Raw genomic sequence first — 22,730 nt, 5'->3', positions numbered from 1 at the left:
GGATCAAGGTAATATTTTGCTGCTTATAAGCAAAATATTATGCAAAAAAACACCATTTTGCAAACCAAGATGCTGTCTTGAGAGGAAATATTATTAATTCCTTTATTGACTCTCTTTATTAGCAGATCCCTGATCAAGCATGGGCTATTAAGTTTATAGAATTTGTGCAGAGGACATGGGCGATCCCCCTTTGGCCACTGAGACTTTGCTGGTATTAAGATGGGGAAGTATATGATATAAAGGCAATAAAAGAGGGCTGCAAAAATAAGAGCAAAAAAAGGAGAGACTTCCGTGGATTTTGGGGGTGTCCTTGTAGCCCCATTTTGTACTCTAGCCTGGAGAGCCGAGAATGAGCTACCTGAATTAACCGAACTAAATGTTAACGGAGTGCTGGCCACATTGTCTTTTGGAATTCTTGAAAAAGGCAGCATTACAAGATGCCACGTACCAATCTGGGTAACAGATACAATGTGGTAAGCTTGACAGTGTCATCTAATCAGACCAGGGATTAAAGTCTAGCCTTCCTGGGTCTTTGAGTTGAGCGCCTGACAGGAGCCCACTGAGGGGTGGAAAGATGATGAAAGTAGATTCCAGATTGTGCGGAATGAGAGCAGATGGCTTCATGAGTCCTGCTCCATTGAGACCGGAGTGAGGCCAGGCTAGCGAGGCTGAGCTGACTGAGAGGACACTACTCAAGCCAAATGTAGAAGCTGCAGCTACAGGGGCGCGTGCAAACACTCATCCCCTTTCAGGTGCCACCATCTTAGGATAGAGTTTTAATGTCAGAGTTGTAACTGGGAAAAAAAATAATTTCTATAAATCAAAGTTCTAAAATATTATCCTATTATTTATATGTTGATATTCTGTTCTCCCACCAGTGTCTTCACGCCTCTAAAGCCTGCTACTTCTATCTACTTAGAATGTTTAAAACAAAACCATTGAGTGGCTGGTAGAAAGTGGTCATAGTTACACTGTGAGTTTCAGCCTTGTTCACTGAAAATAAAGAAGGCTTGAAGCATTTACCAGTGACCATCATAAACAAAAGCCTTTGGTGTGTATGTGCGCTCATCACAAAGAAAACAAACGTCATGATAAACAGAAAAAAACTGGAGTTGTTAAGGATTTAATGTTACTGACTTGTTGCCCGTGGAAGCTGTTGAAATTAAATGATACAGTGCCCAGTGAGAAGATTTACTACAAAAGACCATTTGAAAATGCCAAAAAGCAAGGGTGTCACCTTAAAGACAAAGCTGTGTCTGCCCCTGACCATGTAGTTTCAATCATCTCATTAGCATGTGGAAGTTTGAAAATGAAATGAGAAGACTGAAGAACTGATGCCTTCGAATTGTAGTGTTAGTAAAGCGTAGCAAATATACCATGGACTACAGAATAGGGAGCTCTGGTGGCCTGGCGGTAAGAAGCTGCGCTGCATTCCTGAAGGCAGATGGTTTGAATCCACCAGCAGCTCCACAGGAGGGTGGGCAATCTCCGGCCCAATTAACTGCCTCTGAAAACCCAGCAGACACTCAGCAATGAGTCAGTTTTGACTCAATGGTACAACAACAACAACAACACCAGAACAAATAGATCTATCCTAAGAGAAGTTCAGCTAGAACACTCTGTGGAAGTAAGGATAGGGAGACTTCATCACCCTTCACAGTGGGCATGTTATACATGAGGTCACTCTCGTAGAGGGACATCCTGGTTGGTACAGCAGAGGGTCTCAAAGAAGAAGGGCTTTAATAAATGAACTGACAGCATGATTGATGAATTAATAGCATGACTGCAACAATGGGCGCCAGGACAACCATGATTGGAAGGATGGCACATGGCCAGGTCGTGTTTCATTCTGTCATTCGTGGTTATTTCCTCATTGCTGTTGAGTCAAAACCAACCTACACCTGGCCCTCCAAGAGACTTTCAGAGGCTGTAAATCCCATGGGAGAAGAAGACCTATCCATCTTTCTCCCATGGAGTAGATGGTGGATGTGAAGGGCCACCTTTAGGTTAGCAGCACATCTCCCCCCTGACAATGCCACCAAGCAGCTCCATGGCAACTGACAAGGGCTTTCAGGTTCATGTTTTATTAAACACATGTTTAAAAATATACTACTAGTGGAGGTCTAAGCCCATTTTCATGAATAGCTCTGGGAGGGAGCAAGGAACTATGCATTAGGTGTTTGAAGGAACATAGTCTCTAAAGAGATTAAGAAAATGAATATTGCTGCAAAATGGCAGATGAGACTTGTAAGCAATTTATCTGACTCCACAGTCTCTGCCCTTAACTCTGAAAGAATGCATTGTGGTTACAGCATTGGGTTCTGGTCAAAGTATTGGTGGCCCAAAGCGACCACATACATGTTCCAAGGGAGAAAGGTATTGTCATCTCCTCCTGTAAAGATTTGGAAATGCTTAGGTCTATAGAAACTTAGAAAGTGTTACGCAACAGTACAAAATCTTGAGTGGAAATGGTGGGCTTTTAAAATTCGATTTTTTCGAGTAAATATCTGGGGTTTTTTCTTATTGGTGGAAAAATATAGAGACAGGCTGAGAGATTTCTTTTGTGCTTTAGAGGACTGCAAAAGAAAAAAAGGCATTTTATTAAAAAGACTTTGAACCTGAAAAATTCTGCTTTGTCTGATTTTTCCTGAGGTTGACAACTGGGTCAAATAGAACAAGATGATGAATTTTCAAAAGTAAAAATGGTTTGAATTACTCTCTTGGTCTTTCTGTAACTCATTAAAATACCACTTGGAAGTCTTTATACCATTTCTAAAATTTTGTTTTATATTTTAAAATTATATTGCTTATTTTGAATAAAGTGGAGTATCATCTTAAATAAGGATTAGTGTTAAGATTAGTACATACAGCAAAAATCTGGCATAGAAAAAAATTACATCTGAACTTTTAAACATCACATTTAAAAGCTTAACATATAAGTTTTAATATTTATAATAACTCATATTCCCATTTGGGATTGAGAACCACTTAGAAACTCTTAAGGAAGAAATAAAGTAGAGGCTTATCTGTATATGTTGGGTATCCACATCTTTTAAAACAATCTCAAGCTTCTAGGTTAAACAGGAAAAAAATAGAGAATTGCAAAATACTTTTTCTTGTTTCTAGGTTTAATTCCAATCTATTTTAATGTCGTCGTTAAGTGCCGTTGAGTCATAGTGACCCTATGAACGAAAGAAATGTTCACCATTTCTCCAAGTTCATAGAGTTTCCAGAGGCAAGCTATTTCAGACGTGGATTCCACTTCTGCTTCCAAGCCTGTTTTACAGGGAGCTCTACCATACACTGTTCACCATGGGTAGCCATTATCACATTTGACAAATCAGTGTCACAGTGTTTAGCATCACAGCAACCATGATTTACCTTGTACAACAAATGGACAGACCAGTGTTATACCACTTAGAAGAAAGTTTGACCCAAAATTATTAAAACCAGGCTCGAGGGCCACAGATTAAAATCACCCACCTTTGGTTTGGTAACCTAACTTTCTATCCACTAGACCAACAGAGCTCTATGTGGTTGTTGAAATCCTTATAAATTTCACACATGTTTCTTTTTTGTTTTGAGAACTAAAAGAAATGTGTAAAAATAACTAGGGCATGATGGTGAGGCCAGCAGTAAATACTCAGGAAATGCTGGCTCCTGGACTAAATCATGACTGATTGGGCATATCTTTGACGCGTCACTAAGAAGAGCTTGGCCACCTGATGCCTGTCACTAGCCCTTTCCTCTTGTGGACCCTCAAAATGACTGCCACTCATGTCCTTGCACATCAGTGTCATTTTCACAGGAGTAAGATTGCAAAGTCACATGTGTGTTAAATACATGCCCAATGTGATTCCTGAATGTTATTGTAATTATTTCTTAATAGGATGAAAGTAAGTCAAGGGCCCAAATATTCACTAGAAGGAAATGGTACATCAAGGACCAAAAAAAACCCTAAAACTAAGAATCAAAATAACTACATTTTCTTCCTGAGCTTTTTCTCAAAAAGATGGACATATATTAAAATATTCCCTAAAGATATGTTCTACCATATTTAATAGAATTACAGCTATAGAAAAGAGGTAAGTGGTTTTAGTCCCTCATTAGCTCAATAAATACATTTACAGAGAACCTGCTATAAACAAGTTAGACTGAATATTACAAGACAACTTATTCCTTAACCTTAGTCACAGCCCAGTTCTAATGGGAATGATCTGTGGATACATAGTGATTAAATTTTAAAAGCAAACATTTGGGGGGAGGGAGGTGGAGGGAATATACTCTGGATCATAAGCAAGAGAAAAAGTCAAAAGTAAAATTATTTTTTACCAGAAACCTAGTCTTTCCCCACCCCCTACTTACTGCAGTTTCTGCCTTTGGTAGAAAAAAGATTTAAATTGCAGTGCTTCTCTCTTTTCAGACTTTTATTAGAGCCACTTCTACTATCTACACAAATTTAAAGATCCCTTTTTTCTTCTCTCTTTTCCTTCTTGCTCATATTGTGTCCTTAATTTCTCTAGGGTCAGCCTGTCAATTTACCCCTCAAGGCTAAAGTTTGACCATTTATTTAAATCAACCTTTCAAAGCTAACTTTTCTATGTCACACAGTTGAGTTAGCCAAGTTAGAATTTGACGAGGAATTCATGTGTCAAGCCAAGAAATTAGATCTAAGTCATTGTTACAGTTTAGTCTATCTGAAAATAGAACTGTGCATTTAACCCTTATCCATAAAGAGCCTGATGTAAGAGAGACAGTGAGGTTGGCACAGGATAGAACAGAGTTTAGGGCTCTTGTTGATAGGGTCGCTACGAGTCACAAGAGACTCGAGGGCACATAACAACAACATATGAGACTCAGCCAGCAAAGAGTCCCTTTGTCCTACACATGACACAGATCATTTCTAGTGATAAGAATACCATGACAAGTCATGTAAATTCCTTTTGAATTGATGTATCCTCCTTTACTCTTCTTCCTCATGCCCCTCTCTTTCTTCAAGTTTTTTAATTATAGGTTGCAGAAAGTGTTTTTATAATTGGCTTGGGAAAAATTAAAGATAATTCTTTATCTCTTGAGGTCCTAGTGTTTCTTAACCATTTCATATAGTATCTCTCAGTTCTAAGACATAAAAAGAGATGAATGGACTCACCTTGGCCTGCTCTGGAAAACACTAAAAAGTTGTTTTGTTTTGTTCTTTATAAAGCTAATAAGGATTTCACCACCCCAACCACCCCACGTTAAGTAGAAGAGACAATGCCGTCTGCATCAAATTAGACCGAGATAGTATCAGGACACGGCACATTTTATTCTTTCAAAAATATCTAGGGATCTAATGATTTAAACCAATATCACAAGTCATCCAGCACAGTGTTTTGCTGTTATAAAAACCCTGCTACTTTACAAAGATGTTTCATTACAGAATAGTATGTTTGTTTCCTAGCTAATTTGAAGAGACTAAAAATTATAAAGAAACTGTAGGACTTGGGAAATGTCATTCATGAATTTAGAGGTTAGGAAATGAGTTTGGTTAGAACTAAGGCAGGGCTCAAAATTCAGCTCAGGGTCTAATTAGACCACTGGATTCCAATGTGAGTGGAAATTCAGATCTGTCTTAAGGAATTGTGCTGCTAGCACAAAGGTATATAGTTCAAATCCACCAGCTGCTCTGCAGGAGAAAGAAGGGCAATCTCCTCTACAGATTTACTTCCTCTGAAAACTTTCTATTGGTTGGTTCCAACTCAATGATACACAACAACCACCACCAACGTAACCTTGTGTGGCTTTCAGTCCAGCGTACTGATTCTTCATCCAAGTCTTGCCCTCATATTTCAGATCTTTCAAGAAATGAAGAAGTCAGGGGCAAAGTGGTGATGTAATTTTCAATTCGAAATATCTGCTACCTCCTACTGCTGACAAAATCATTAACAGTTTTAATCATCTCTCCACCTATCCTGATGTTACCCACTGGCCCAGTGGTAAGACACTTTGTGCTCTTGATGGTAGGATGCAATCCATATTAAAGACTATAGGTTTTGATCTACAATCTTCATGTCTCCCTTGCTTTCAGCAAGCAAAGTTGTGTCATGTGCATAGTGTAGGTTATTGATAAGTTTTCCTCCAATCCTGATCCCACATTCTTCTTCATAGAGTCCAGCTTCATGAATTAATCTGTTCAACATACAGATTTAATAGGTATGAAGAGAGGCTACACCTCTGACAAGCACACCCCTTTCTGGCCCCTTAATATATATGACTAACTCTCAAATATATACTGATGCTGTTGTTGTTACATGCTGTCAAGTTGGATCTGAGTAATAGCTGATCCTCCAGGAGGTTTTCAGAGATTATACATCACATAGTCGGGCAATGACCTTTTTTTCTCTTGAGGAGCAGCTGGTAGACTGAGACCCCATGCCTTTGGGTTGGCAGCACAATTCCTTACCACTAGGCCACCAAAGCTCCCTCAAATGTAAACTATCAACCACTAAAACAAATAGAAAGAATATAAAGATATCCACCCTCCTCTGCAGTTTGAAATTGATTATAAGTAATCAAGATGCACTAATAATCACTGGTGACTTGAATGTAAACTTTGAAAACAAAGAAGGACTATAATTGGAAAATATGATGTTGGAGACAGAGATGATGTTATGCTAGAGATTTTATAGCAATCCATAAAACAGTGACTATACACATAGGACTCACATGATAACATGTTGTTGTTGTTTTTATGTGCGGTCGAGTCGTTTGCGACTCATAGCAACCCTATGCGCAACAGCCCTAAACCCTGCTCTATCCTGAGCCAACCGCACTGACTCTGACACACCCATCCCGATTACTCCAGCCACGGAATCAATCCATCTCATAGAGGGTCTTCCCCTCCTGCGCCGTCCCTCCACCCTCCCAAGCATGATGTCCCTCTCCAAGGACCCGTCCCTCCTGGCAACATGTCCAAAGTTTGTCAGATGAAGCCCCAGAATCCTTGCCTCCAAGGAGTAGCTTGGTTTAATTCTCTCCAAAATGAATCTGCTTGTTTTCCTGGCAGTCCATGGTACATTCAGTACTCTTCTCCAGCACCACAGCTCAAAGGCATCAACTCTCCTTCTGTCCTCCCTACTCATTGTCCAACTCTCTGATGCATAACAAGTGATTGCAAAGACCATGGCCTGCATCAGGTGCACCTTAGTCTCCAGAGAGACACCGTTGCTCCTGAGTACTTTAGAGAGGTCCCTAACAGCAGACTTTCCCATCACGATACGCTTTTTGATTTCCCGACTGCTGGTGCCAAGAGTGTTGACTGTGGAGCTGAGCAAACTGAAGTTGTGAACAATCTCAATCTCTTCGCCATCCATCCTGATGCTGCCAATTTGTCCAGTGGTGAGAATCTTTGTCTTCTTGACATTGAGCCTCAGTCCATAAGTGACTATTTCAGTAGAAAGGTTCAGTGTCAGCAGTGAGAACAAGGTCAAAGGCCAACTGTGGAATGACTACCAATTAATTATGTTATTGTGGTGATGGTTATTATGTACCATTGAATCACCTGCAATTCACAGTAATCCTATATACAATAGCTCTGAATCCTGCCCTAGCCAATCTCACTAACTCCGACATACGTACCCACATTTACCTCAGTTACTGTTTCAATCCATCTCATCCAAGGTCTTTCTCTCCTGTGCTGTCCCTTACCCTTCCAAGCAGGATGTCCTTCTCCAAGTACTGGTCCATCCTGGCCACATGCCCAAAGTATGTGAGACAGAGCTTCAAAATCCTTGCCTCCAAGGAGAAACTTGGCTTTACCCTCTTCAAGACAGACTTGTTGTCTCAGCAGTCCATAGTTTGTTTAATATTCTTCTCCAGCACCACAACTCAAAGGCATCAAATCTTTTTCTATCATCCTTTGTTATTGTCCAGCTCTCAGATGCATGACAAGTAATCATGAAGACCATACCTGGATCAGGTTCACCTTAGTCTCTAGACTTAGTTCATTGTTCTTTAGCACTTTGGAGAGGTCCCTGACAGCAGACTTTCCCTATCCAATTCATCTTTTGATTTCCTGACTGCTGGTGCCAAGTGTGTTGATTGCGGAGTCAAACAAGCTAAAATTGTTAACAGATTCAATCTTTCCTCAATCCATCATAGTGCTGTCAACTGGATCTGTGGTGAGAATCTTTGTCTTCTTGATGTTGAGGTTCAACCCTTATTGAAGACTACAGTCCTTGACCTTCTGCAGCAAATGTTTCAGGTCTTCCTCAGTTTTGGCAAGCAAAGTTATGTCATCTGGATAACTCAAGTTGTTGATGAGTCTGAAGCTGAGAAAATGAAAACATCCTGGAAATACCAAAATATGACTTTGAGTTTATTCCTCTTGAGTTTATAAACCATATCAACCATCTCATGAGTAAATTTTATGCATTGAACACTAATTGCCAAAAGCAGATGAGTTATAAAATGATGCATGAAGAAAGAAAAAAAAGATCATAAAAAATACAAGAAAGAAAAGAACAAAATGACTCTCTGAAACTTGCCTGTGGACATAGAAAAAGTAACATGAAAGGCAGAATTGATGAAATAAGACAAGATTTCAAACGGGAGGTCGAAGAGAAAAAGCAATACATTATAACAAAATGTGCAAACACTTGAACTTAGGAAATTAAAAAATGGAAGGGCATACTGGGCATTACTCCTGCTAAATTCAAATTCTGTGTTAGGATACTAAAGGATTCTAGCAGCAAAATGATGCAGGAAGCATCAAAAGAAGTTAGGAGGAATACAGAGTCACTGTATCAGTAAGAACTGGTCAATAATTCAATATTTCAAAATTGGCCAGGAAGTAGCATGTAACAAAAAGCTAATGGGACTGAAGGAGGAAGTCCAAACTACACTTAAAGCTATGAAAAAAAAATTAGTCACCAGGAACTGAAAGAATACTAATTGAGGTGTTTCAGCAGACAGATGCTCATTCGTCTATACCAAGAAATTTGGAAGACAGCTTTCTGGCCAACTAACTGGAAAAGATACATATTTGTGCTTAAAAAAAAAAAAGCAAAAAATGATCCAGCATAATGTCTAAATTACCAAAGAATATTATTACTATCACACCAATTAAAATATTGCTGAAGATAGTTAAAAAATTGCTCAGGTCCATTGACAGGGAACTGCCAAAAGTTCAAGCTGGATTTAGAAGAGGTTGTAGAACAAGAAATATTATTATTGGTGTCAAATGGATCTGCTCTGAGGCAAACCTTGCTGGATGATTTGGATTTGACTGCTGAACTAAAACCACAGCCCGGACTTATTGAGAAATTGTGCCTTGGATGTACTGGGCTAAAGCCCGGCCTTTTATTGTGAGCTATTCTTGCCTTCCCTACTTATTTCCCTAATAAACCCCATGGTTAGTTCCATAATTGTGAGTCTGAGAGTCAGCAACAAAAAAATTAATCTGGTGAGAACAGCCAGAGAAATCTCAGGTCACACCTTGCCACCATTTGTCCAGAGCAATGCCGCAGTCTCTCTACCACTAGGGTGTTACTCTTACCACCACAAGCCTTGCTTGCCTCAAGTCTTGCTGCTCAGTATGGGAAGCAACTCTTTCACCTTTCCTAGTCTGATGGACAAAATGCATCCTTTTTTCAATCAAACTTCTTTTCTTTCCAATGATATATCTGCTTTTTTTATTATAAGTTAAAAACTTGCTTTATAAGGTAAGGCTTTTAAATATTTTTCATCAACCTCTCTAATTTCTATTTGCTAGAAAATGTCTATGTACTTAATCACGGTCATTACTAGACATATTTTAATTTTCATTTAATAGCCAATAAGGCCACCCATTCTTATAAGATGGAAGTCATTATTAGGTGTAACAACTCTCAAAAGGAAAGGAACAGGCTGGTTGTTGTTTGATGAATCTCTTGCTGTTGGTGTGGCTCTAGAGACAACATGGGGTTGGGCTATGGGCTCTCTTTCTGCTTTCTACTCTGGCACAATGAGAGGCTTTGCTATTCTTACTCTCTCCGAGTCTTTCAAAGAGATTCTCAGAACCCTGTGCCGTTATGTCTGTTTTTTTCCTCTTTAGACAAATACACTCAATAAAATGCATTGACATATTATTATTGTTATGTGCCATCGAGTCACTTACAACTCATAGCAACCCTATTTACAACAGCTCTAAACTCTTCTCTGTCCTGAGCCAATCGCACTGTCTCCAATACACCCATCCTGAATCAATCCACTTCATAGAGGGTCTTCCTCCCCTGCACTGTCCCTCCACCCTCCCAAGCATGATGTCCCTCTCCAAGGACCTGTCCCTCCTTACAACATGTCCAAAGTAAGTTAGACAAAGCCTCAGAATCCTTGCCTCCAAGGAGCCACCCAGTTTAACCCTCTCCAGGATGAATCTGTTTGTTTTCCTAGCAGTCCATGGCACATTCAATACTCTTCTCCAGCACCACAGCTCAAAGGCATCAATTCTCCTTCTATCTTCCCTAGTCATTGTCCATCTCTCTGATGCATAACAAGTGATTGCAAAGACCATGGCCTGTATCAGATGCACCTTAGTCTCCAGAGAGACACCATTGCTCTTCAATACTTTGGAGAGGTCCCTAACAGCAGACCTTCTCATTGCAATACGTCTTTTCATTTTCTGGCTACTGCTGCCGAGAGTTTTGACTTTGGAGCCAAGCAAACTAAAACTGTGAACAATCTCAATCTCTTCACCATCCATCCTGAGGCTGTCAATTGGTCCAGTGGTGAGAATCAGCATTGACATAGCAATTGAAATAATGGGCTTGAGTATGGGAGATTTTGACAATGGCCTAGGATAGGGCAAAATGTCTATCTGTTCTTGATAGGGTTGCCTCTGAAAACCCACTGTAGTGTCAGCTATGAGTTGGTTACGACTTGACAAACACAACAACAACAACATATATATATGATAGCTGAAAGAACCGAAAAAACAAATTGCAGCCTCAAGTTGCAATACTGAGAAATGCTATGAACACAATCTTGAATGATCCAGAAAGCATCAAAAATGGATAAAAGGAATGCACAGAATTACTGTACCAAAAAGAATTAGTTGACACTGAAAAATTTCAGGTAGTACCATATGAACCACAGCCAATAGTGACAAAAGAAAAACTTCAAACTGCACTGAAGTATTGGCAAAAGATAAGACCCAGGGATCGACAAAATACCAATGGGCATGTTTTAACCAGCAGATATAGTCCTGGATGTGCTCATCAGTGTATTTCCTCCAGGAAATTTGGAGGACAACTATCTCACTAACTGACTGGAAGATCTATCTCATTTTTGTCCTCATTTCCAAGAAAAGTGATCCAACAGAATATGGAAATTGTCAAATAAGATCATTAGTATCTCATGCAAGCAAAAATATTGTTGCAGATCATTAAAAAAATGACTGGGGTAAAATAGGAGAAAGCAAAAACAAAGTGGCTATAATAGTACATTGACTGGAAAGTACTGGAAATTTAAGCTGGTTTTAAGAGGTTGTTGTATCAGGGATATTGTTGCTGTTATCTGATGAATACTGGCTAGAACAAGAGAATACCAGAAGAATGTCTGTTTGTATTTTGTTGACTAGGCAAAGGCATTTCACTGTGTGGACCGTAACAAATTATGGCTATGTTGAGAAGACTGGGAATCCTAGAACACTTAATAATGCTAATATGGAATGTATAACTAGACTAGGCTTCTTTTATCTAAATGGAGCAATGGTTTAAAATTAGGGTATGCATCAGGGATATGTACTTTCTCCCTACCTATACAATCTGTATGCTGAGCAAATAATCATCAACAATCTGTGTTATACAGATGACACTAAAAGTGAGGAGGATATACTAAAAGTGAGGAGGATATACAACATATGTAATTTAAACTGAAATACAATGTAAGACTGAAAGTAGAAGATATTAAAGGTATTACGGAGCTCTGAAATCTATAACCAAGCTTTCCCCAACAGAATCCAGTGACTCAGAAGAGTCATGGGGTTTGAAAATTTATGACCAGATCAGTTATGTTTTACTTGAGTTTTTGGCTCAATCAGTATTGTCATTTAAGTATAATCTCACGCTGTTCTGTCCTTGAAACATATTTATCCGTATTTGACAGATACCATACATATCCCCTTAACTTGAGAACTGCATTTATCAATCAAGAAATATCTGTTTTTTTTCCTCAACATGCTTACTGTTGTGCTGTTGTTGTTGTTATTAAGTGCTATTGAGTTGACTATTAGTCGTGGTGATCCTGTGAAAAATGGAATTAAATCTTGCCCTATCTTGTCACCGTCTCTGACATACTTGAGCCCACCGTTAAAATCACTGCCAATCCATTTCATTCAGGGTCTTCTCTTCCTTCACTGACCCTCCACCTTTCCAAGCATGACCTTTTACAAGGGTTGGCCCCCTCCTAACAATATGCCCAAAGTATGTGAGATGAAGTTTCAATACTCTTGCCTCCAAAGAACATCCTGGTTGCACCTTTTGCAAGGCATATTTGTCCTTTTATCAATCCATGTGATATTAAGCACCCTTTTTTTTAACACCACAATGTAAATATATTAAAATAATCTATAGCCATGAAGGAAATAAATTAGGAGAATGAGAATGAGTTATAATAGATACAATATTCATATTTTGTTGCCATGTCCTCATATCTTTTAGCAACATCCAGTAACGAGGAAGAGGAGAACTTTTCTTTAATCAGCTATTGTAAAACCAGTTGAGTGGACTTTGTACCTAGTGACTCCTTGTCAAACAATGCGTACTTGCATTACTGTGTTACTAAGCAACTTACCAAAGAGTCTCACCAAAGTCAGTATTTTGTGCTTGCTAGTTTCTTTAAGTGGCATGTCTGCAAATACAACAAAGTATCTGAAGTCCTTGAGATACTTGAAAGTGACAATCTCCACTTGAATTCACTGGCTCGTTTGTGTAAAGAATCTGTAGCATTACTCCTAAGGGCCTGTGTCCTCACATTGCCACCTGCTGCTCACAATAGGTAAAAACTCACACTCCGCAAGAGCTTGTTCAGAATTCCTGGCCCTGGTGGTTAAGGGAGCTCTGGCGACACAGGCCTTAGTAAATTGGGCTGGTCACCCAATGTCCACTGGTCTTTCTGGCATTCTCTTCAAAGGAGAATAATAGGCAAACTCCTCCCAAGTGAGTGACTTACATGCTCAGAAACTCAATGAAGGGTCAGCTAGAGTTGGATCCCTTTTGATAGCAATGAGTTGCAGTTCAAAATTGACCAAACATGCAATCAAGACGCATTACTAATTACTGGTGACTGGAACACAAAAATAAGTTGGAAACAATAAGGAAGAAATTGTAGTCAGAAAGTACAGAGTTGGTGCCTGAAATGAGAAGATCAAATGAGTCTTCTGTAGGCTTTGTATTCCTACTTATCTTACTGGATATGACCAAACCACACAGCCATGATTCCTTTTAAATACCTGGGCCATTTCTAATTGTCATGATTATAGTTTAAAATATTCAGAGTTGAGGAAATGACTTTCCAGCTTGCTACTTAAAAAAGCAAAATGAAATTGACACAATACTGCTTGCTGAAACTGAGGAGGACCTGAAGCACTTACTGCAGAAGGTCAACAACTGCACAGTTCAATATGGATTGAATCGCAATATAAAGAAAACAAAGATTCTTACCACTGAGCAGATTGGCAATATCATGATAGATGTTGGAAAGATTGAGATTGTTAACAGCTTCAGTTTGCTTGGCTCCACAACCAACACTCTTGGCACCAGCAGCCAGGAAATTAAAAGATAAATTATATTGGGAAAGTCTGCTGTCAGAGACCTCTCCAGCGTGTTGAAGAGTAATGATGTCAGTCTGGAGACTAAGGTGTGCCTGATACATGCCATGGTCTTTGCATTCACTTGCTATGGATCAGAGAGCTGGACAATAACTAAGGATTACAGAAGAATCAATATCTTTGAGTTATGATACTGGAAAAGAATACCATGGACTGCTAAGAAAACAGGTTCGTCCTAGAGAGATTGAAGCCGGGCTGCTCTTTGGAGGATTCTGAGGCTTCGTCTGACATACTTTGGACATGTTGCCGGGAGGGACCAGTCCTTGGAGAGGGACATCAAGCTTGGGAGGATGGAGGGACAGTGCAAGATAGAAAGACCCTCAATGAGATGGATTGATTCAGTGACTGGGGTAATGGGGGGTAGGTGTGTAGAGACACCTCTCTGTGTCCATCTACCTCACCCCTGCGGGAATCTTGATTGGGATAACAGAACCTTTCACCTTTGACACAAAGTCAAGTACTTCTGTCTTCATGCATGAAATGGGGGTGAGGGGAGGTTAACTTGGTGTTGGCAATTAGGGTAAGATCTGAGACTTCTCACAGCTCCTTATGTTGTGACTTCATACAGAGTGGGGATGCTCACAACTGGGAAAACCAAGAGTAAGTCAAACTGTGAATTTTCAAGTGAAAAGTCATATCTAGCCCTTTATTTTAACTAGGATTATTTATTCCAGATAAATAGAATAATCTGGTATGTCCCCTTTTTGTACAGAGGTAACTTGTTCTGTGAAACTGAACACTGTGACACTGATGTGTCAAATGAGTTAGTGGCTACCCTTGGCGGACAGTGTTTGGTGGAGCTCCCTTATTAAAACAAGCTTGGAAGTAGGAGTGGCATCTACTTCCATCGTAGCTTTCCTCTGGAAACCCTATGAACCTGGAGAAAGGATGACAGTTATACAGGTGTCCAGGTCTTTTGTTCGTAGGATTGCTATGAGTTGCTTATGACTCGATGGCATTTAACAACAACAGGCTTATGAATGTTATGGGGGCTGCAATGGGTAAAGTGATATTTATAAAATCTGGAGTCTCTATAATGTGAAGGGGGGAAAGCCATTCATAGTCAGCCTTGAGAAAAGTTTCTTTAGTTTAAATGGTTTTAACTACAATATAATTTCATCACTGATTGCTTCTTAATAATAATTACAAATAATTATTTCAAGTATTATAATTAAATGTCCACCTTCCAAATTCTGGTTTTGCTGGGATAAAAGTATCCATCATTTCTTACATGGGATTCTTATATTTATAGTTAGAAATTATTTCTTTGATATTTTGAGGAGGAGATAAGTGAATTCTACATCTTTCAGCCTACCACTTGGCTGCATGTAGAGAATGCTATACTATGGATAAATTCTAACTGAGATTATTACAACTGAATAATGAATATGCCATAGCATTCAAATCATTACACAGCAAGATGCAAGAATCAGAAGTCTTTGAGGTTAAGAAACATGAGTTCTCTTCCCAAGATCTGAGGTGAATTACTTTGCATTTGAAAGCAACCATTCGATTCTTCATTTTTTTAAATTGCTACTTCAAGAGGTACTATTCCTTTTACCTCAAGGCCCTGGCAAAGTTCTAAATAATTGAGGTAGAGAGAATGAAATAGCAAAAAACCCTACATTTTGCAAAGCAATAAACAATAGAGTTTGGAGTAAATGCACTGTAACAACATTATCATTTTTCTTGCGGTTGTAATTAGGTGCCATCACATTGACTTCAGTGCATAGCAACTCCATGAACATCAGAACGCGGCCCTGTCCTCTGCCATCCTCTCGATCTCTGACAAGCTAGAGCCTGTTGTCACAGTCACTGTGCCAAGTTATCTTGTTGAGGGTCTTCCTTTCTTTATCTGACCCTCCACCTTTCCCAGAACAAGGACTGACCCGTCCTGGGAGATGCCAAAAGGATGTGAGACAAGTCTCTCCATCCTTGCCTCTGAGGAGCACTTTGGTGGCACCATCTCCAAGACAGAGTTGTTCTTTTCAATAAGTGAAACAGCACTTATTGTCTGCCAGATGGTCAACTCTTATTGTAGACTGACAGTGTAAGTTAACCCATTTTGGTCAAGTCCAATCCATTAGTGACCCTAGGACAAAGCCCATAAGGTTTCAAAACCCTATGGCTGTAAGTCTCTGTAGAAGCAGAGTGCCTTATCCATCTCCCTTGGAGTGGTTGAGGAGTTCAAATCACCAGCCTTGAGATTAGCAGCCAAGCATTTTAACCACTACACCACCAGAAGTCCTTAGATGCAAGTTACAAATAGAACACCCAAACTCAATTCCATCAAGGTGATTCTGGCTAATGGGAAGCCTCTGTAACGTCTGTAGATCTATAGAGGCTGTAAATCTGTATGAGACAGGCTGCCTCATCTGATAGAAATGCATGTAAAATCTCTTCTTTGGTGCTGTCAATTCTGAAACTCTACATGGAATCTCAACCTGCTGAAGCAACAAGTCTTATTGGTCTGACACGGTTTGCTAAAATTATCAGCTTGACCTCATACTGACCTTGTTGGTGCTGTTAAAAAACTCATTTGCCTTTTTTAACCAGGTTTCCCTTTCTACCATGAGCCGACCAACTTCTTCTTGAAGGTGATGGAGTTTCTGATTAGAAAGCTGGAGATCTTTTCTCTCCACATAATCCTTTGATAGCAGAATTCTCAGGGCCTCACTCTTCAACATCTCCACAGCAGAATTCCATTCCTATAAGAGATTGAGATCAATGCATCAATCCAACATTATCAATAGTTTTTAATACCAAATAAGGATTCAAAGAATATTTTCAAGTGTTTGAATAAATCTGTCATTACCTTTCAAATGTGTGTGTGTGTGTGTGTGTGTGTGTGTGTGTGTGTGTAAGTACCAAGATACAGATAAAGTAGAAATCAGAAAAGAGGTAAAAGGGTAGTTAGTAATGGTGACAGAAGAAAGAGGTGTATAGGTTGGGACGAGTGACCGATGAAGCTTCCAACTGCTCAGAGAACATGACATGTTCATCTTTTAACTCCATCTAAATACATACCTAAAGTATAATTGATAGCAATTTTTAATCTTTAATTCCGTTTCTCCTATTTGAACTTATTTCTGTATAAAACTTTTCTCTCTTATACTTGGTCTCACTGTCAATGTAGCAAAATATGTAAAGAAATGGAAGGGGAGAAATGGTCTTTGTCGTGGCTCTTGTTTTTCTCTTTGCCTGCACTTGAAACTAAAGATCTACTACCCACCATAAAATTAATAGTTGTTATTGTGCAGTACTCTTTCCCTCCTGACCCTAAATTCGTCTCTCAAAGCTTTACTGTAACAAGAAATAAACATTTTAGAAGGGGAAAAGAGGTAGTTTTTTACTTTACATTGCATGAGGGAGGGGAAAAAAGTCCCATTAGTAGAGAAGAAAGAAATTAAGAAAGTAAATAAAATATGTCAGCATTCATTTCATTTGAATAGAACCTCAATGTTCTTGCAAGAGGACTGGAGCCCCATCCAGTGTCATAAAAAATTTATTATCTTTAACATGACAGTCTTGTGCTAAATGTTCTGGTATCTTTCTCAGCCAAGCCTATATAAGTATAAGTTTATTTTGTTACAGCATCAGAGATATAACTCCAAACTGAAAAATCTCAGCCTGACCCAATCACGGCTTATTTCTCTAGTGTAAAATATCCTATTGTTAGGTTCTGTATGTTGTATTAAATTGTTTAAAATAAATATTATTTTAGTGTAATTTACCACTGCCGTTTCCTATGCATGCATTTCACAAGACATGAACTTGGCCCTATGTAAGCTGGGACAGCTGTTTTGTAGGATAAGAAACAACAAAACGTCCTTCTTTAATAATTTGTAAACTGATATTTTATATATTTTTCATTGATACTTGTACTACTAAATACTTAAGTGGTGGTTCTACATATACACGTAATATGGTATTATTTTAAATAATAATCAGTAGATTAGGAAGCTCTAGTGGCCTAGAGGCAAGACGCTGTGCTGTAATCCTGAAGGCATGTGTTTCAAGCCCACCAGCTGCTCCATGGGAAAAGAATGGTCAATATCTTCCTGTGAATCTTCCTCTGAAAATCCAGTGGAGGGTCAGCTATGGGTCAGCTCTGATTCTATGGTACACAATAACAACAAAACAGTTGTCTATAGTAGCAGTTGACATCATATTTTCTGTTCTCCATAGACTCTGTTCTAGTATTTGCGTAATACACAAATATTTTGATCAGTGGATGCAGGAGGAAGGCTGGTAGATTAAGGGGCTGACATGTTTTAAGTAGTGTTATAAGCTTGTTGCTGCTAAGTATAAAACTCACAAACCCTTGGATTAAGAATTAATATTATTCTGTTATTCACAAAGGCTCAGAGGAGTACATTACAGATTTCATAAGTAGCAGAAACAGAATTAGGTCTGGAGACTGGATATTGCACTAAATTCCGGGGAATGAAAGTAGAGACTACAGGATCTCCAAACATTTTCAGTTGGTGAAAGTAATACTCCTAGGCAGGGATATTGAGTTCTCAAGTCTTGCATTTTTTTAATTTAAAACTCTTATCCAGTCCCAACTTAGAGACATCTGATTAGGGTATCACAAAGTTCTTTTGTAAATAACACTGTAAATATCTCTCTTATTACCTTATATTTATCAGGAAATGGGCAAATATTTTTAAAACAGTGAGTGAAGCATTGAAACAGGCCGCACAACTTATAAACAACTAAGCAATTGACTGCAGCCATCAATATGGACCAAAGCTCAACATCAAGAGGACAAAGATTCTCGAAAGAACATGGGTTTGCTCCCTTCCCTATAGATAAACTTCACATTGAGTTTTGCTCCAGACCTTAACCCTGAACCCAGATCCAGAGACAAAAGGGAAATATAACTGCCAGCTAAGGAAGTGAAGGAGAATGGAGCCTCAGGGTTCAGCCAGCCATCCCCCCTGGACTGACCTTGGCAAACACTTTGCAGTCCAGAGGGCAGTAAATGTCAGGAAAATATCTTCGAACAGAACAAGAAGGCATGCAGCTTTAACCCAGGACCACCAGAAAGGTGTTACAGTGGGCTCCCCTTCCTGCTTCACATCAATGCCCCTGTTCAGCTTGAAGAAGCCAGAGAGTCTCTACCCCATTCCCAAAAAAGAAACCCACAAGTGAATAAGACGATTTATTTGTTAAAAAAAAAATTGATCACAGTTGGACTATGCTTACCATTACCCTGTCTCTTCTGGTCCCCACTGGATCTTTCTCATTCCCTTTTCCATCCCACCCCTGCCCACCAAATTGTGCAGCCCTGTGATTTCATCCCTGTCTATCGTCACTCTTTTGCTCCCAACCCTCACCCCCCTGTATACCCATACATGTTTTTAATAATTAAAAAGAAAGAAAAAAGAAGCAAACATGGAGAATTGACATGGATGAGAAAGAGGGAGTCGAGGTTAATAGATGGAGAGGTAGGGTGAAGTGAAAGGCAATGTATAGTTAGGAATGATAAGATGTTGTAATAAATTATATTGATCAACTGCAATTAATGTGATAAAACAAAATATATCTGAATTATTTAATGAAAAAAATTAAAAATTAAAAAGACAAAGCAATAGTGTAGTTAACTATGCTTGTTCCAAAACCTTACTCTACCCCTTTCTATCAACTGGTGTGTAATTGTTTGTGTAATTCACCTTTTCCCCCCCTGAGATACAATGATGCTTTCTATCAATTAATATTTGCATTCAATTTGATTAAACACCCCCCTAAAAAAACAAACAAACCCGTGAGTGAAATTTCTGGTGTATATATAATGAGCACTTGCTAAAGTTTTAGCCCCATTTTATTTCCCATCAGTTCTTATTAATATTCACTAAATTATTGCCATGGAATAAATTCTAACTCATGACAAGTCCCCTGCTGTTTCTGAGGCTGTAAATCTTTACAGAAGCAGACTACCTTGTCTTTCTTCAGTGGAATAGTTGGTAGATTCAAACCACTGCTCTTTTGGTTAGCAGCCTAATAGGTAACCCACTATGCCATTTGGGTCCCTTCTTGTTGTTAAATGCTGTCAAGTTCATTCCAACTCACAGTGACCCTTTGTACAACATATCGAAACCTCACCTGATTCTGTGTAAGTATCATGTACAACACATTGAAACCTTACACAATCCTGTGGTTTATGAGCAGTCCAAAAAAATGTTCTTTATGAGTATTTATGTTTTCTAGCTCTGCTATAACTATAGTGGAGTGTCTTCCAAAAAAATCATTGAACAGTATGAGAAAATAAAATACTGATTTGTTATGATAAACTGAAATATGTTTTCTTTACTATACTACATCTCAGAACCTTCTAGATTAATTATATATAAGCAAGATCTTCCACAGCAGAAATAATGGTGTCAAAATATTGGTCAGAGTTTCTTCACCAATAATTTTTTATTTTATTTTATACTGGTTTACAAAGATCAAACATATTGTTTTTCACACTGGATCTTTCCCATTTCCTTCACCCCTACCCATCCATCAAATTATATGACCTTATAATTAACCCCTTCACCATCCATCCTCACTCCTCTGCTTCCACCCCCCCCCACACACACTTGAATCTCATACTCATTCTATAATAATGATTTTATACAGTATTTGTCCTTATGGGACTGAGTTAGGTCACTCAGCATAATGCTCTCCAGTCCCTCCCTATAAGCCCAAATACTGTATAAAACTATTATTGTAGAGCAAGTATAAGGATCCAAGGAGGTGGAGGGTGGAGAGCAGAGGACTGAAGATGGGGGGTTGTTAATAATAGGGTTGCACAATCTGATGGATGGAGAGAGGGGAGGTGATGGGAAGGGGAAAGATCCAGTGTGAAAACACAATGTATAATAAAATGGGGAAAAAAAAAGAAGTGAGGTGGTGAGACTTCTTCCATAGATTGAACATGTTCTCAGAAGGGGTCAATCAGTTTCTAGAGAAAGATATTATTCTTGGTAAAGCAGTGGGTCATTGAAAAAGATGAAGACCTTCAATAAGGTGAACTGGCCCCACAGTTGGCCCACGCCCAGCAGGGATTGTGAGGCTAATGCAAAAGTGGGCAGTGCTTCTCATCCTGCTCTGCTGTCCATTGACAGGGGCAGCGCAGGTCAGGAGTGACCAACAGCACCAACGATAAAAAGGAAGGCCTCAACACTAAAAGTGAAAAAACTCCAGTTGGAACTCAGAGAGTTTGGATCTAGAACCTGCTCTCTCAACTAATGTCCTCAGCTGGATAGAGATGGTATGCTGTAATCTTTACATACAGAAAGATGTAACATTGCTGTTATTGTCAGTTGCCACTAAGTTAATACTTACTCAGGGCAACTCCATATGCACTAAGGGGATTGAAATCCATGGGGATTTCAAGCTGGGAAGCAGATACTCTGTTTTGGCTTCTGAGGTGCCTTTGGGTAAATCTGAATGCCAACATTTTTGGTTAGTAGTCAAGCCCTGTATCATTTGTACCACTTAAGTACACTAGGATTAAATCCATAACTTTTCATTTGCTTAGAGTAAAACTTGTGCAGAACCAAGATGAGGCGTTGGAGATGACAAGAGTCTTGTCTGATGCTGAGATTTTCTGACTAGACATCAGGAATCTCACTATTTCAAAATAAATACAGTATTATTATAAATATAATTGAGAATATGCTGCCTGAACTCAAGATTACATTTGCTTAGCAGCAGGACCAAAATAATAAAGCTCTTTTCTAATAAGAAAAAAGAGAAATACCTGCTTTGGAAGAATGTTATAAATCTACCTTTGGTATAAATTTTCCAAACAACATTAAAGAGAGATTTTGGAATAGACCAAGTCTTTGAAAATCCTCATTCACCTTGCACTTCACATCATGCCTTAAAAAAAAATGGGCTGTGACCTTCCAGTGAGACTATGAAGGACCATTTTGTGCCTCTTATTGTTTTTTATTCGTCATCCTCAGCCTTCTTAAACACGTTTTCACATGAACTCTGGGGATTAAATGAGACTGGGCCTATTCATTACTTCTATTCAATCTCTTCATAAAATTGGTTGTGCTTTCTTTGGGCCCTATAAAGGCAGTTTCTGATGCATTTCTCTACCATGCTGTCTGTATTTCCCCAGCCATTGTTCACAGAGGACATCATTCAATTTTACTTTTAAGAGAATACTTTTCAGACACATTAGAAACCATTCTACACTTTGTTTTTTTTGTTGTTAGATATCTTCTAGTTGAGTATGACTCACATGGACCCTATAAACAACAGGTGTGAACCCTGACCTGTCCTGTGCGATCCTCACAATCTCTGGCACACTCGAGCCCATTGCTGTAGTCAGTCCACCTGGTTGAGGGTCTTCCTCTCCTTTGCCCTGCCTCCTACATTTCCAAGCATCATGTTGTTCACCAAAGAAGAGCCTTTCCTAACATCATGCCTCACAGATATAGTTCAGTCGGATTCCTGTGCAGCCCTTCAGCGAGATCCATGTGTTAATAACTTATGTCGTAAAAAAGGTATTAGCAATTATTGAAAATATAAAATTCAGTCATTCTATTTTCAGCCTAATTCTATTACCAAGCCTCTATTTTCCATCTACTATTCCTTCATGGTTTCCAACTTCTGCATTCCAATCACCAGTCATAATTAATGCATCTTGATTGCATGTTTAGTCAAATTTGGTAAAGATTTGGTAAAAATTCTTCATTTCTTCCTCTTTGACTCTAGATGTAAGTGTTTATATTTGAACAATAGTCATATTAACAGGTCTTACTTGTATGCATATGGGTAATATTCGATCACTCACAACATTGTACTTCAGGATAGAACTTGAAATTGACTTTTTGACTGAGAATGGTGTTGCATTAATTTTTCATTTTTCATTCATTTC

General features: G+C 38.9%; 1 protein-coding gene across 1 annotated transcript in view; it reads right to left on the bottom strand.

The window, feature by feature from the left end:
* Positions 1-22,730, bottom strand: part of CCDC141 (coiled-coil domain containing 141) — a 258,070-nt gene that overhangs the window by 104,175 nt on the left and 131,165 nt on the right. The window contains exon 7 of the mRNA XM_006878954.1: positions 16,360-16,554. Coding sequence (XP_006879016.1) covers positions 16,360-16,554 — 195 coding nt within the window. The remainder of the gene's footprint in view (positions 1-16,359; positions 16,555-22,730) is intronic.

The sequence above is a fragment of the Elephantulus edwardii genome, unplaced genomic scaffold (genome assembly GCF_000299155.1).
Source record: "Elephantulus edwardii isolate Elephantulus edwardi_28Jun2011 unplaced genomic scaffold, EleEdw1.0 scaffold00001, whole genome shotgun sequence".
Classification (NCBI taxonomy): Eukaryota; Metazoa; Chordata; class Mammalia; order Macroscelidea; family Macroscelididae; genus Elephantulus; species Elephantulus edwardii.
The sequence above is the reverse complement of the archived record's forward strand: the minus strand, read 5'-3'. Positions and strand labels throughout refer to the sequence as shown.